Genomic DNA, 12294 nt, shown 5'->3' on the forward strand with positions numbered 1-12294 from the left:
CTATAGGGCAATTCTTCTTCGTTGTCTGCACAAGGAGGTCTTGTGTCGCCTTCTCAGTTAGTGAGCGTGATATATCTTTCACCAACTGAGAAGGGAACAGATGATCGGACAAAGGGGCGAACAATAACGCGGTTCTCTAACTCGGAGAAACAGTCTTAGACAAGAGGGATCCATACACTGATCTCTTCTTTAGCAAACCTGCTCCAAATAGGGAAGAAACCTCCCCCGCGCCGTCTTGGACTGCCTGTCCATACATGCCAGGATGCTATGAAAAGTTCTTGGGTGTTGAGAAATTCTTGTGGTCTTGAGACTTTTTAGCAAGTACCCCGAGAGACCAGTCTAGGAAATTGAACACCTCTAAGACGATGAATAGTCCTTTAAGAAGGTGGTTCAACTCAGAAATGCTCCATGTTGATCTGGCTGACCCTAAAGAGTGTCGTCTGGAGGCATCAACCAGATTCGAGAAGTCTGCGTCTGCTGATGCAGGGAGAGAAAGACCCATAGCTTCTCCTGTCCCGTACCAAATGCCTCTCCTTCCAAGGAGTTTGGAAGGAGGCATGCAGAACACTGTTTTGCCCAACTCTTTCTTCGTGCCCATCCATGAATCTAAAGACTGGAGGGCCTTCATAGAAATCGCTGGTTTCATTTTAAGGAAAGCAGAGGACTTTACGGTCGTAGTACTCGAGAAGAGCGAACGAGGCGAAGGAGGAGCGGCCGGGCTAAGAGAGTCTCCATACTCTTGAAGCAATAAGGAGGCTAACGTCTTGTAGTTAGACAGTCCCTCATTTGTAGGGAGCTCGTCTTCTGACACCTCTTCTAATACACGATCGGAAGAGGGAGAACGTTCCCGTTTGGAGGATGAGTCTTTCCAAGACCTCCTTCGATCCGGACACGAGTCTAGTCGAACCTTGTCTCTTGGTTGACTTCCGACTCCTGACTCCTGACTCCTGCCTCCCGACTCCTGACTCCTGCCTCCTGGGTGACTCCTCACTCCTGGCTCCTGCCTCCTGGGTGACTCCTCACTCCTGGCTGGCGCCACACGCCTGTTAGGCTCCTCACACCTGGTTGGAGTCACGCGCCTGGTTGACTCCTCACTCCTGGTAGGAGTCACGCGTTTAGTTGACTCCCGTCTGATTGACTCTTCACTCCTGGTAGGTGCCACGCGCCTGAACGACTCTTCACTCCTAGCAGGAGCCTTGCGTTTGGTTGGCTCCTCGCTCTTGTTAGGAGCCTCACTCCTGGTAGGAGCTTTGCTCCTGGCGGCAGGGACCTCCATACGTCGAGAGGACCTCTTGATGGGAAGGGAAGTATCTTTCCTTCGAGGAGGTTCCTTTGAGAGCACTCCCACTAACGAAGATATCTGTTCTTGCATAGAGAGGAGGATTCTCTTAGTAGCCTCCTCTTTCTCCTCTTCGGGAGGAGGCGAAGGAGGAGTAGAGGTGTCTATGGGCTCCACGCCAACTACGGGTGACAATAGGGCTCTCTTTGCCCTCTTAACATCCGAAGGAAACTCCTCTGGGAAGCGTTCCGGGCTCGAGTTAAGAGCCTGTGCTTTCCAACTCCTCTTCAATGGTCGCGAGCGATCAGAATCCCTCCAACCGCGTCTAGGAGACGAAGATCCAGATGACGAGAAACACTCACGCAGGATGCTTTTACAATAGCGATCCCTGGCAGTCTGGGGTGTCACAGAACCTGCCGAAGGGACACCTGATCGGTGGGGAATCTCCACAACCTCCTTACGGTTTTTGACATTCTTTCTCCTCTGGGCTTGGGAGCTTGGAAGAGGTCTAGACCTGGGAGCGTTGTGGAGCCGACCAGACGCCCCCTCCACTACACTGGGGACACTCATATCACTGTCCACTGTATAATCACTAGCCTTACCTTGCAAAGCAGCCATTTTGTTTTCCATGATTTTGAAAGCGGCTTTTAGATCCGCAAGTTCCTTTGTCGAATCTGCAGGATCTGCAATAGGTGAAGAGGCTGAAAAGGAAGAAGTGGCAATTCTTACAAGAGGGGAAGAAGTTCCCAAACTAGGAACTAGCTCATTAGATCTAGAACCACTCATACTTCTAGAGGAAGCTTTCCTCACTCTCTCTCTTTCTAACTTCTTCAAATAAGTAGTTAGATTCTTCCACTCTTTCTCACTCAAATTCTCGCATTCCTTACAAGTGTTAGTAAAAGAACATTCATACTCTCTGCAACCTTTACATATGGTGTGAGGATCTACCGAAGCTTTCGGCAACCTCACCTTACAGCCTACATTCACACAATATCTCATCACCATTCCGGCGTCAGACATTCTAAGAAAATTCCAAAGCAAGTCCACAAAACAGTCCACAAAAGTGTGTGCCAATCCAACAATCCAGATATACGTCACCAAAAGTCGATTAAGAAGATCAATTGTCGATGAAAAAAAAAAATCCAGTCAAGAGGAATCAACAACATGTTGATGGTCCGGGCGTCAGAGGAAATCTGATTAGAAAACAGGAATGCTTCCTAGTCCTGCCACCCAGGGAAGGGCGGTAGATCACCTGACCTACCTGTAGCGTGTGCCGCGAAATTTGAATTTCTGTCGGGGACGACGGAGTCTATAGCTAAGTATATATCTGGCAGGGAAGTTGAATGTATAAAACCTCATTTTGATTAGGTTTCAAAGGGGGTGACTTCTGAAATGTGCTCCTGGGCAGGATGGCCAAGTAAAGCATGGCCCGCCTGCCCCCCCTCCCATCCCCCGCTAACCCTATAAAATGACAATTTGTCCAAAATTGCATTTTTCCTAACTATATCAAACCTGAGGTCCTTTTTACAATAGGAAGATACTAGCGGCAGCTGGATAGGTCGTAAGCTTCGAACAAGGGGTTCGGTAGTTTGAACTGCTTGTCCGACAGGCGCGCTCGCGCGCGACTGGGAGGTAAACAAATCACTTTTGCTTTGGCCCAAGCAAAAACTGCAGAGTGAGGGGTGGCATGAGGTGGGGCTATGTGTAAAAGGACCTCAGTTTGTATAGTTAGGAAAAATGCAATTTTGGACAAATTGTCATTTGTTCCGACACGGCATACAAACCTTCGGTCCTTTACAATAGGAAGACTCACTTCTTGGTGGGTGGAATCTGAGTCTTTTGTGAACAGACTGGTGTTCGCCCTACCTTGGAAGCCTCCCTGGTCGTAAGAGCGAGGGAGGGATCCAGCCTCTGTCCGATTGATCGGGGTGTCACCGCAGGATCAATGGTCAGACCTCTGGACCGAGTACTAAGAGAGGGGGCATGCGCATCTCTTAGTACCAGCAATGCAAGAACTTGTTCCTGTACAGGAGCAAATATAAAGTCATGGGTTTGACTCTTGTAGGCATCCACTTCCCCCCTTGCAGAAGGAAGTGGTGGATATTCTGCTCCTATCCCTAGTGAAAGGGATAGGATGGGGCTCTGTCATATAGCTCACCTGCATCTCGTCCTCATCCAGCGTAGTGACGACCATGGCCCTCTGCCCACAGGTAGAGGGGAGGGGAAGGAAAAGATGGGAAGAGAGAGCCAGTCACGTCCACTCACTCACACATCCATCCACACAGTCACACCAGGACTCGATGCTGTTCAGCCTGCGAGGGTCTGGGTTAGCTACACAACTTGTTGAGCAGCACCACGGGTCCCAAGGAAAGGTATCCAAGGACCTGTGGGCAATATCCCGAAGGTAGAAGGACGTAAAGGTAGTCTGGTTAGACCAGACCCCTGCCTTCAGGACCTGCGCCACGGAGAAGTTCTTGCGAAACGCCAACGAGGGGCCAATACTTCTGACTTCGTGAGCTCTCGACGGGACGTACGGATGTCGTCACTACCATCAGCCTCATACGCCCTCCTGATGACCTCACGCAGCCAGAATGAAGAGTGTTCTTGGATACTTCTTTCTTGGTGACCCCGGTGCTAACGAAGAGGCGTCGACACTCAGGCCTGAGGTGACGAGTTCTCTTCAGATAGCGCCGTAGCGCCCTCACAGGACAAAGCAGCATCTCATCCGCATCATTATCGGTGAAGTCCAATAGGGAGGGAATCGTGAATGACTCGAACCTGTCATCAGGGACTGACGGTTTCTGAGTCTTCGCAACGAAGTTCGGGACGAAATCGAGCGTCACGGATCCCCATCCCCTGGAGTGTCGTACATCATAGGAAAGACCATGAAGTTCCCCTACTCTCTTCGCCGATGCCAGGGCCAGCAAGAAGAGGGTCTTGAGGGTCAGATCCCTGTCTGACGACTCTTCGGAGTGGCTCGAACGGTGTTCGAGTCAGACTCCTAAGGACGAGAGTCACGTCCCACGCAGGGGGCCTGAGTTCCCTGGGTGGGCAAGACCTCTCGAAGCTCCTCATCAGCAAGGAGATCTCGAACGAGTTCGAGATGTCCAACCCCCTCAGTTTCAGGACGAGCGCCAAGGCGGCTCTGTATCCTTTCACTGTGGGGACTGAAAGGAGCTTCTCTCGGCGAAGAAAAACGAGGAAATCCGCTACCTGCTGAAGAGTGGCTCTGAGAGGAGATAGACCCCGTCTACGACACCAACCACAGAAGACGGCCCACTTCCCCTGGTACACAGCTGCAGAGGACTGACGGACGTTTCCAGCCATCTCTGTTGCTGCGCTACGAGAAAAGCCTCTCGTTCGCAAGAGATGGTGGATAACAGCCAGCCGTGAAGACGTAGGGACTGGACTGCTCGGTGGTTATACCGCTCGACGTGTGGCTGGGCGAGAAGGTTGTGCCAAGGGGGAATCTCTCTCGGTTCTCCTGCGAGAAGAGCCAGCAGGTCCGGATACCAAATGGCCTGTGGCCATTTGGGAGCCACCAGGATCATCCTGAGATTCGGGGTGACCAGCGCTCGACTGATCACCTTGCGAATCAGGCTGAACGGGGGAAAGGCATAGGCGAAGAGGTTGTCCCACGGATGTTGAAGAGCGTCCTCTGCAGCTGCCCATGGGTCCGGCACGGTCGAGAAGAACACCTGGAGCTTCCTGTTGTGCCGGGTGGCGAACAGATCCACGACTGGTCGCCCCCACAGGTCGAAGAGCCTTTCCGCCACGTCCTGGTGTAGAGACCATTCGGTCCCTATCACCTGATCCCGACGGCTGAGCGTGTCTGCTACTACATTCCTCTTCCCCTGGAATGTAGCGTGCCGACAGCTCTATTGAGTGTGCCTGAGCCCACTCGTGCACCTGCCGTGTCAACTGGTACAACGGGAGGGACACTAGGCCCCCCTGTTTTGTTGACGTAAGCCACCACCGTGGGTGTTGTCGCACATCAACACCACTGAGTGTCCCATCAAGCGGTCCTGAAACTCTTGGAGAGCGAGGAACGCTGCCTTGAGTTCCAGTACATTGATGTGAAGGTGCTTGTCGTTCTCGTCCCACACTCTCCTGAAGTCAGCAACTCCTCCAGGTGTGCGCCCCATCCCTCGGTCGATGCGTCTGAGAACAGCTGCATGTCCGGGGGGGGAGTGCGCAGAGGCACTCTCCTTTAAGAGGTTCCTGTCGTCGAGCCACCAGGCTAGGTCCTGCCTCACCTCCTGTGTCAGTGACACTGGAAAGCTTGGGGGATCCGTCGCCTGTGACCAACTCTCCTTTAGTCTCCACTGAAGAGACCGCAGGTGAAGACGCCCGTGAGGGACTGGGGACTAATTCTCGAGTGACGACAGGTGTCCGATCACGACTTGCCATCGCTGAGCTACCTGTTCCTGCCGAGACAGGAACTGGTCGGCTGCCTCCCTGAATCTGCTGATCCGCGAGTCTGCGGGGAAGACTCGCCCTGCTACCGTGTCGATCGCATACCAGGTACTTCATCCTCTGCTTGGGCTCGAGATCGGACTTCTCGAAGTTCACAACGATCCCCAGATCGCGACAGAACTCGAGCAGCCGATCCCTGTCCTGTAGCAACTGCGAGCGGGAGCTCGCCAGGACTAACCAATCGTCGAGATACCTCATCAGACGTATCCCGTGCGAATGGGCCCAAGCAGACACCAGAGTGAACACTCGCCGTGAACCACCTGTGGGGCGGTTGAGAGTACCGAAGCACAGTGCCCTGAACTGGTACACCGTCCCGTCGAGGATGAAGCGGAGGTACTTTCTGGAGGACTGATGAATGGGTATTTGGAAATACGCATCCTTCAAGTCCACTGAAAGCATGAAATCGTTCTCCCTGATGGAGTCGAGCACTGAGCGTGCCGTCTCCATCGTGAACCGGGTCTGGCGAACAAACCGGTTCAGGGGAGAGAGATCTATCACCGGGCGCCAGCCTCCCGTAGACTTTTCCACCAGGAAGAGTCGACTGTAAAAGCCCGGTGACTGATCCGTAACGATCTCTACAGCTCTCTTGCTCAGCATGGTCTTGATCTCCTGTCTGAGTGCTACGTCCTTCGGTGACCCGGGGACGTATGACTGCTGTTGGACCGGGTTGGAGGTGAGGGGTGGCCGAGATTCGAAGGGTAATAGATATCCCTCCCGAAGGACATCTACTATCCAGGTCTCGCGCCGTAGCGCTGCCAAGTTGCCCAATGGCTGGCCAGGCACCCCCCCACTTCCGGCAGCAGGTGAGGGGGAACGCCGTCCCTAGCGTTTCCCCCCTTTCTTCGACTTCTTCCCAGAGCCTCCACGGGATGAGGAGGGCTGGGAGGAGGGCTGGTTACGGCCCCCCTTGCCAGAAGTCGAAGAAGACAGAGTCATTCCTCGGGGCTTCGACGCAGCAACCGTCTTAGCAGCCGAGGAAGCGCTAGCCGAGCTCTTAGACTTGGCCGCAGTCCGAGGCTGCCCAGAAGCCTTCGAGACTGCCTGGTGAACTAGACGGTCACTGTCATCAGTGCGCCGTCTGTCCACCGCAGCGTCCACCATCTCTCCTGGGAAGAGAGACGTGGAACTCCGTAGAGGTCCGTTTCGAAGTCCCAATGCCGCTTCACGCCCGGCCGCCCTGGAGACCCGAGTAAGGACAGCGTCCCTCGTCGGGAGCAGAACCAGGTTGGCCCACAGGTTCACCGTCTGGTGGGCAAGGAAAGAGATGGCTCTTCCCCCAGACTGGCAAATTCTCCTGAAGGCCGAGTCATCTTCGGGAGAAATTCCCCCGGAGTTGGCTGCGACCTTAGATACTGTGAGGGACCACAGATCTAGCCAGGAGACGGCCTGGAAAGCTGCCATGGCGGTAGATTCCAGGCCTAGTGCCTCTTGCTGCGAGAACCACAGGTTCTCGGACAGGAGCTGCTGCAGAGACACACCCGGAGTCAGCCTCGCTAACTCCGGGTTCACCTGTTTGGGCGGCATTGGATCCTCAGATGGCACGTAAAACCGCCGCTGTCGTAGCAGAGGAGGTGGAAGTAGCTTGCTAGACCTGCCAGACTTCAGCGAACCGTCCTGTCCAGAGACAAGCGATTCAACTTGGTCCAGCACTGAGTCAGCCAGCTCTGACCGCGGCAAACCCACCGTCGGTCTGGGTTCCCTCTTCGGGCCCCAGAACGACTCGAGCCGGGACGTGGGCTCGGATGGTGGGAGCGGCGATCCTTCCCCGAGGTCGTTGTGCTGACGAATCAGCGCAATAACCTCGGCAAAGTTCCTCTGGATCTCAGGAGTGATAGCATCCTGTGGAGTCGGACCGTCCAGTCCCTCAAACAGGAGCACCTCCCGAGACCCTCCTCCCTCAAGGGGAGGAGCAGCGACAGCCCCCTCTCGGTCTCCTCCAGCCACCTGTGCGTAAGACCTGGCTGGTCCGAGAACCGAGCCTGGTACGTACGACGACGTGGCGGGATCCTGAAGGGCGCACCCTTCACGATCACTCCTCAATACCTCGCCCCTCCCGGTGTAACCCGAGGAGGTTGAAGGTATGGGAGAGGCAGACCTGACGCTCTCTCCTCGCTCGCTGGCAGAACCAGCGGGCTTGGAGGACTGCAGGCGATCGTCAACCCGCGGTGGCGATCGAGCTGCAGACCTAGTCGAGCCGTCTCGCTGTGGAGAACGGCTGGACCGAGAACAGCGGCCCCGGTCTCGTGTGTCAGAGGAGCTGGTGCTGGTTGCCGTACCCGATCGCTCTCTGTGAGAGCGACGGTCAGGCGACCGGCGAGCTCCACTGTCACGGTGAGACCGGTGCGTGTCCTCACGGTGCGTCAGTTCGCTGGTACCAGCCGTGGCTGGTGCCGGCGAACGGGGGGACCTCTTCCCAGCCTCAGCCCGTGGCCGGTCATGGACCGTCACGTCCGCCCGGGTAGCCAGCTGCTCGCCGCGAGAGCGAGAGCTGGTCTGGTGAGAGTCGCGTGAGCGGCTGTCACCAGTCTTCCGCTCCGTGCCGTGAACCGGACGCTGAGCGGACTCAGAGGTCTGGTTCCTGGCTGCACGGTCGCTGGTAGGCGACCGTACACTCGGTACCTCTCGCGAACGAGCGGCCGAGACGGATCCTGCTGCTGTGCCGAACCACTGACAGCAGGTGAGGAAGTGCCGGTGTTAGCCGGCACCCCTCTGGTCCCCGTAGTCTTCTTCCTTGCGGGAGAAGAGACGGGTCCTGCTCCCGAAGGAGCAGGGCGACCAGCGGAAGCCCCACCCCCCGTCTCACCAGAGCGAGACGGGCCCTTAGAAGCTCCCGAAGAAGACTTCTTAGGGGGGGGGAGGCGACCTTCTTCTTCTTAGGCGGGGGGGGGGAGCCTTAGAAGAAGAAGGGGAAGAGGCGGCAGACGACGACGACGAAGAAGACGATGAAGACGACGACGACACCTTCCTCCTCTTCTTCTTCTTCTTCGTCAACCTCCTCAGGACCGATGTCAGGTCTGTCATCCAGGACGGAGCCGGGGCTGCTGTTGCCGAAGCAACAGGGCCCGGACGTACCTGTCCGAACAGACCAGCATCGGGAGCAGCGGCGCCAGGAACGGGAACGACATCAGCAGGTGCGGGCATCACAGGAACGGCAGCAGACACGGCAGGAACAGGAACAGGAACAGCAGCGGTGGTCACGGCAGGTACGGCAGATACAGCTGGTCGAGCCAGCGGCACAGACGTCATCGGTACCGGTGGGAGGTCCAGGGGCGAGCTCTTCGGGCACATGAAGTCCGGTCGCGGCAGCACGGCAAACCCAGGTGGCGGCATCACACTCCCCCGAGTTACGGCGACTGGCCCCTGCACCGATGTTGTTGGTGTTACAGAGACCGCGTGCTGGGTGTACACCAGGTGAGGAGGTGACGCGTAGCCAGGTGTTGTCAGGGTCGTGGTGGTGGTTGTTACCGTAGCGTGCGTAACCGCCACGGAGCCAGCGAGATGATAGAGCAGCCCCTGGACACTCGGCACGCCCTGCAGATCCAACCGACGCCCAACACCTGTCCAAGGTCATCCTTCACGGCAACCGCACCTGAGGAGGCAAAAGTCGGGTGATTAGGCGGATCCTCTACCCGCGCAGCGCGAAGACGAGCGGATAGAGGACCCAGAGTACAACTCTACGTCGGGGTATCTAGCGCCCTCCTCCACACTCGACACATCGGGAGAGGAGAAGGACCTAGACACCCCCCCCGAAGGGGAAGGCGCGAGACGTGGAAGTTGAGCGGGCGGCAGGAAAGAAGACGAAGTGTCCGTCACCAAAGGAGTCGCGGGAGAGCTTTCCGACGACTCCTTTGCAGGCCTTCGCTTCTTCCTGCCCTCATACAATGTCCACTGCGCCTCCGACCAGTCCATACAAACATCACAGGGCTCGGCCCGGGTGCATTCGCGCCCCCGGCACCGAGCACACAAAACATGAGGGTCTATCTCGGGAAAAGATCTGAATTTCCCACATTTGCGCCCTTCGGTACCCGGGCAAAGTCTCCTTGGGGTAGCGAGGCGCGGAGATTCCATCATTAATGAATTCAGCGTAATTAATATGAAAAGAGAGAATACTGTACTTACAATCTTTCATACACAATTACAAACAAAACAGAAAGCAAACGACGAGCAGCGGGCAGAGAGCGAACACACACGTCCATCCACCGTGAGGCCGAAAGCAAAAGTGATTTGTTTACCTCCCAGTCGCGCGCGCGCGCCTGTCGGACAAGCAGTTAACTACCGAACCCCTTGTTCGAAAGCTTACGACCTATCCAGCTGCCGCTAGTATCTTCCTATTGTAAAAGGACCGAAGGTTTGTATGCCGTGTCGGAACAAATATAACACTGATTCTTATTACAATAACATTACTTATATCATAGCCAATTCAAATGTCCATGAAATCCCAGAGAGTATCTCTACCTCCTGAAAAAGAACATAATATGAATGGATGCTGAAGGTGGTTCAGCAGTCCACCATCAAGGCTTATAATCAGAATGTTTTTTGACATTCATATAAAGCAATTTACCTTAGTCACTTGTCTGAAGTCTTCAATAAATTTCTTAGCTTTCAATAACCATAGTTTCGTTTTCCTTTCTTTCTTTTGCTGTAAAACTTCTGCCTTTGAATTATTACCCTGAAATAAATAAAAAAAAACATTATTTTCATTTTGGTATACATACCACTACTTATTTCTTTGTGTCTTTTTACATGTCAAAATGACAATTTGTCCAAAATTACATTTTTCCTAACCATACAAACCTGAGGCCCTTTTACAATAGGAAGGTAACTAGCGGCAGCTGGATGGTCGTAAGCTTTCGAACAAGGGAGTTCGGTAGTTAACTGCTTGTCCGACAGTGCGTGCGCCGCGCGGCTGGGAGGCGAAGAATCACTTTTGCTTTAGGCCCAAGCAAAAGCCGCAGAGTGAGGGGTGGCATGAGGTAGGACTATGTGTAAAAGGACCTCAGGTTTGTATAGTTAGGAAAAATGCAATTTTGGATAAATTGTCATTTGTTCCGACACGGGATACAAACCTTTCGTTCCTTTTACAATAGGAAGACTCATTTCTTGGTGGGAGGAATCTGGTGTTCGCCCAACCTTGGATTGCCTCCCTGGTCGTAAGAGCAAAGGAGGGATCCTAGCCTCTGTCCGATTGATCTGGGTGTGCACCGCACGATCAATGGTCAGACCTCTGGACCAAAGTAATAAGAGAGAGGCAAGTGTATCTCTTAATACCAGCAAGCAAGAACTTGTTCCTGTTTGAAAGAGGCAACATAAAGTTATGGGTTTGTCTCTTGTTGGCTTCCACTTCCCCCCCCTTGTTAGGGGAAGTGGTGGATATTCACTCCTATCCCTAATGAAAAGGATAGGATGGGGCTCTGTCGAATAGCTCACCTGCATCTCGTCCTTATCCAGCAGGGTGATGACCGTGTCCCTCTGCCCACAGATAGAGGGGAGAAAAAGACGGGAAGAGGAGCCAGTCACACACTCATTCACTCATCCATTCTTACAGTCACACCAGGACTCGATGCTGTTCAGCTTGTGCGGGTCTGGGTTAGCTACACAACGTGTTGAGCAGCCACCATGGGTCCCAAGAAAAAGTAACCAAGGACCTGTGGGCAATATCCCGAAGGTAGAAGGAAGTGAAGGTGGTCTGGTTGGCCCAGACACCGGCCTTCAGGACCTGCGCCACGGAGAAGTTCTTGCGGAACGCAAGGGAAGGACCGATGCTCCTGACTTCGTGGGCTCTCGGACGGAGCGTACGGATGTCGTCACTACCATCAGCCTCGTACGCCCTCCTGATCACCTCACGCAGCCAGAAAGAAAGCGTGTTCTTGGATACTTCTTTCTTGGTCACCCCGGTGCTAACAAAGAGGCGTCGACACTCAGGCCTGAGGTGTCGAGTTCTCTTCAGATAGTGTCGTAGCGCCCTCACAGGACAAAGCAGCATCTCATCTGAATCATTGTTAGTGAAGTCCATTAGGGAGGGGATTGTGAAAGACTCGAACCTGTCGTCAGAGATCGACGGTTTCTGAGTCTTCGCAACGAAGTTCAGGACGAAATCGAGCGACACAGATCCCCATCCCCTGGAATGTTTCACATCGAAGGACAGACCATGAAGTTCCCCTACTCTCTTCGCCGATGCCAGGGCCAGCAAGAAGAGGGTCTTGAGGGTCAGATCCCTGTCTGACGACTCTCGGAGTGGCTCAAAGGGTCTTCGAGTCAAACTCCTAAGGACGAGAGTCACGTCCCACTCAGGGGGCCTGAGGTTCCCTGGGTGGGTGGACAAGACCTTTCAAAGCTCCTCATAAGCAAGGAGATCTTGAACGAGTTCGAGATGTCCAATCCACTCAGCTTTAGGACCAGTGCCAGGGCGGCTCTATAACCTTTGACTGTGGGGACTGAGAGGAGCTTTTCTCGGCGAAGAAAAACGAGGAAATCCGCTACCTGCTGAAGAGTGGCTCTGAGAGGAGATAGACCCTGTCTACGACACCAACCACAGAAGA

The 12294-nt window shown here is 54.4% G+C and overlaps 1 protein-coding gene across 1 annotated transcript in view; it reads right to left on the reverse strand.

The window, feature by feature from the left end:
- LOC135224655 (uncharacterized) overlaps positions 1 to 12294 on the reverse strand; it is an 84352-nt gene that overhangs the window by 37961 nt on the left and 34097 nt on the right. Inside the window, exon 2 of the mRNA XM_064263874.1 lies at positions 10317 to 10424. Coding sequence (XP_064119944.1) covers positions 10317 to 10424 — 108 coding nt within the window. The remainder of the gene's footprint in view (positions 1 to 10316; positions 10425 to 12294) is intronic.

Source organism: Macrobrachium nipponense, chromosome 12 (genome assembly GCF_015104395.2).
Source record: "Macrobrachium nipponense isolate FS-2020 chromosome 12, ASM1510439v2, whole genome shotgun sequence".
NCBI classification, from domain to species: domain Eukaryota; kingdom Metazoa; phylum Arthropoda; class Malacostraca; order Decapoda; family Palaemonidae; genus Macrobrachium; species Macrobrachium nipponense.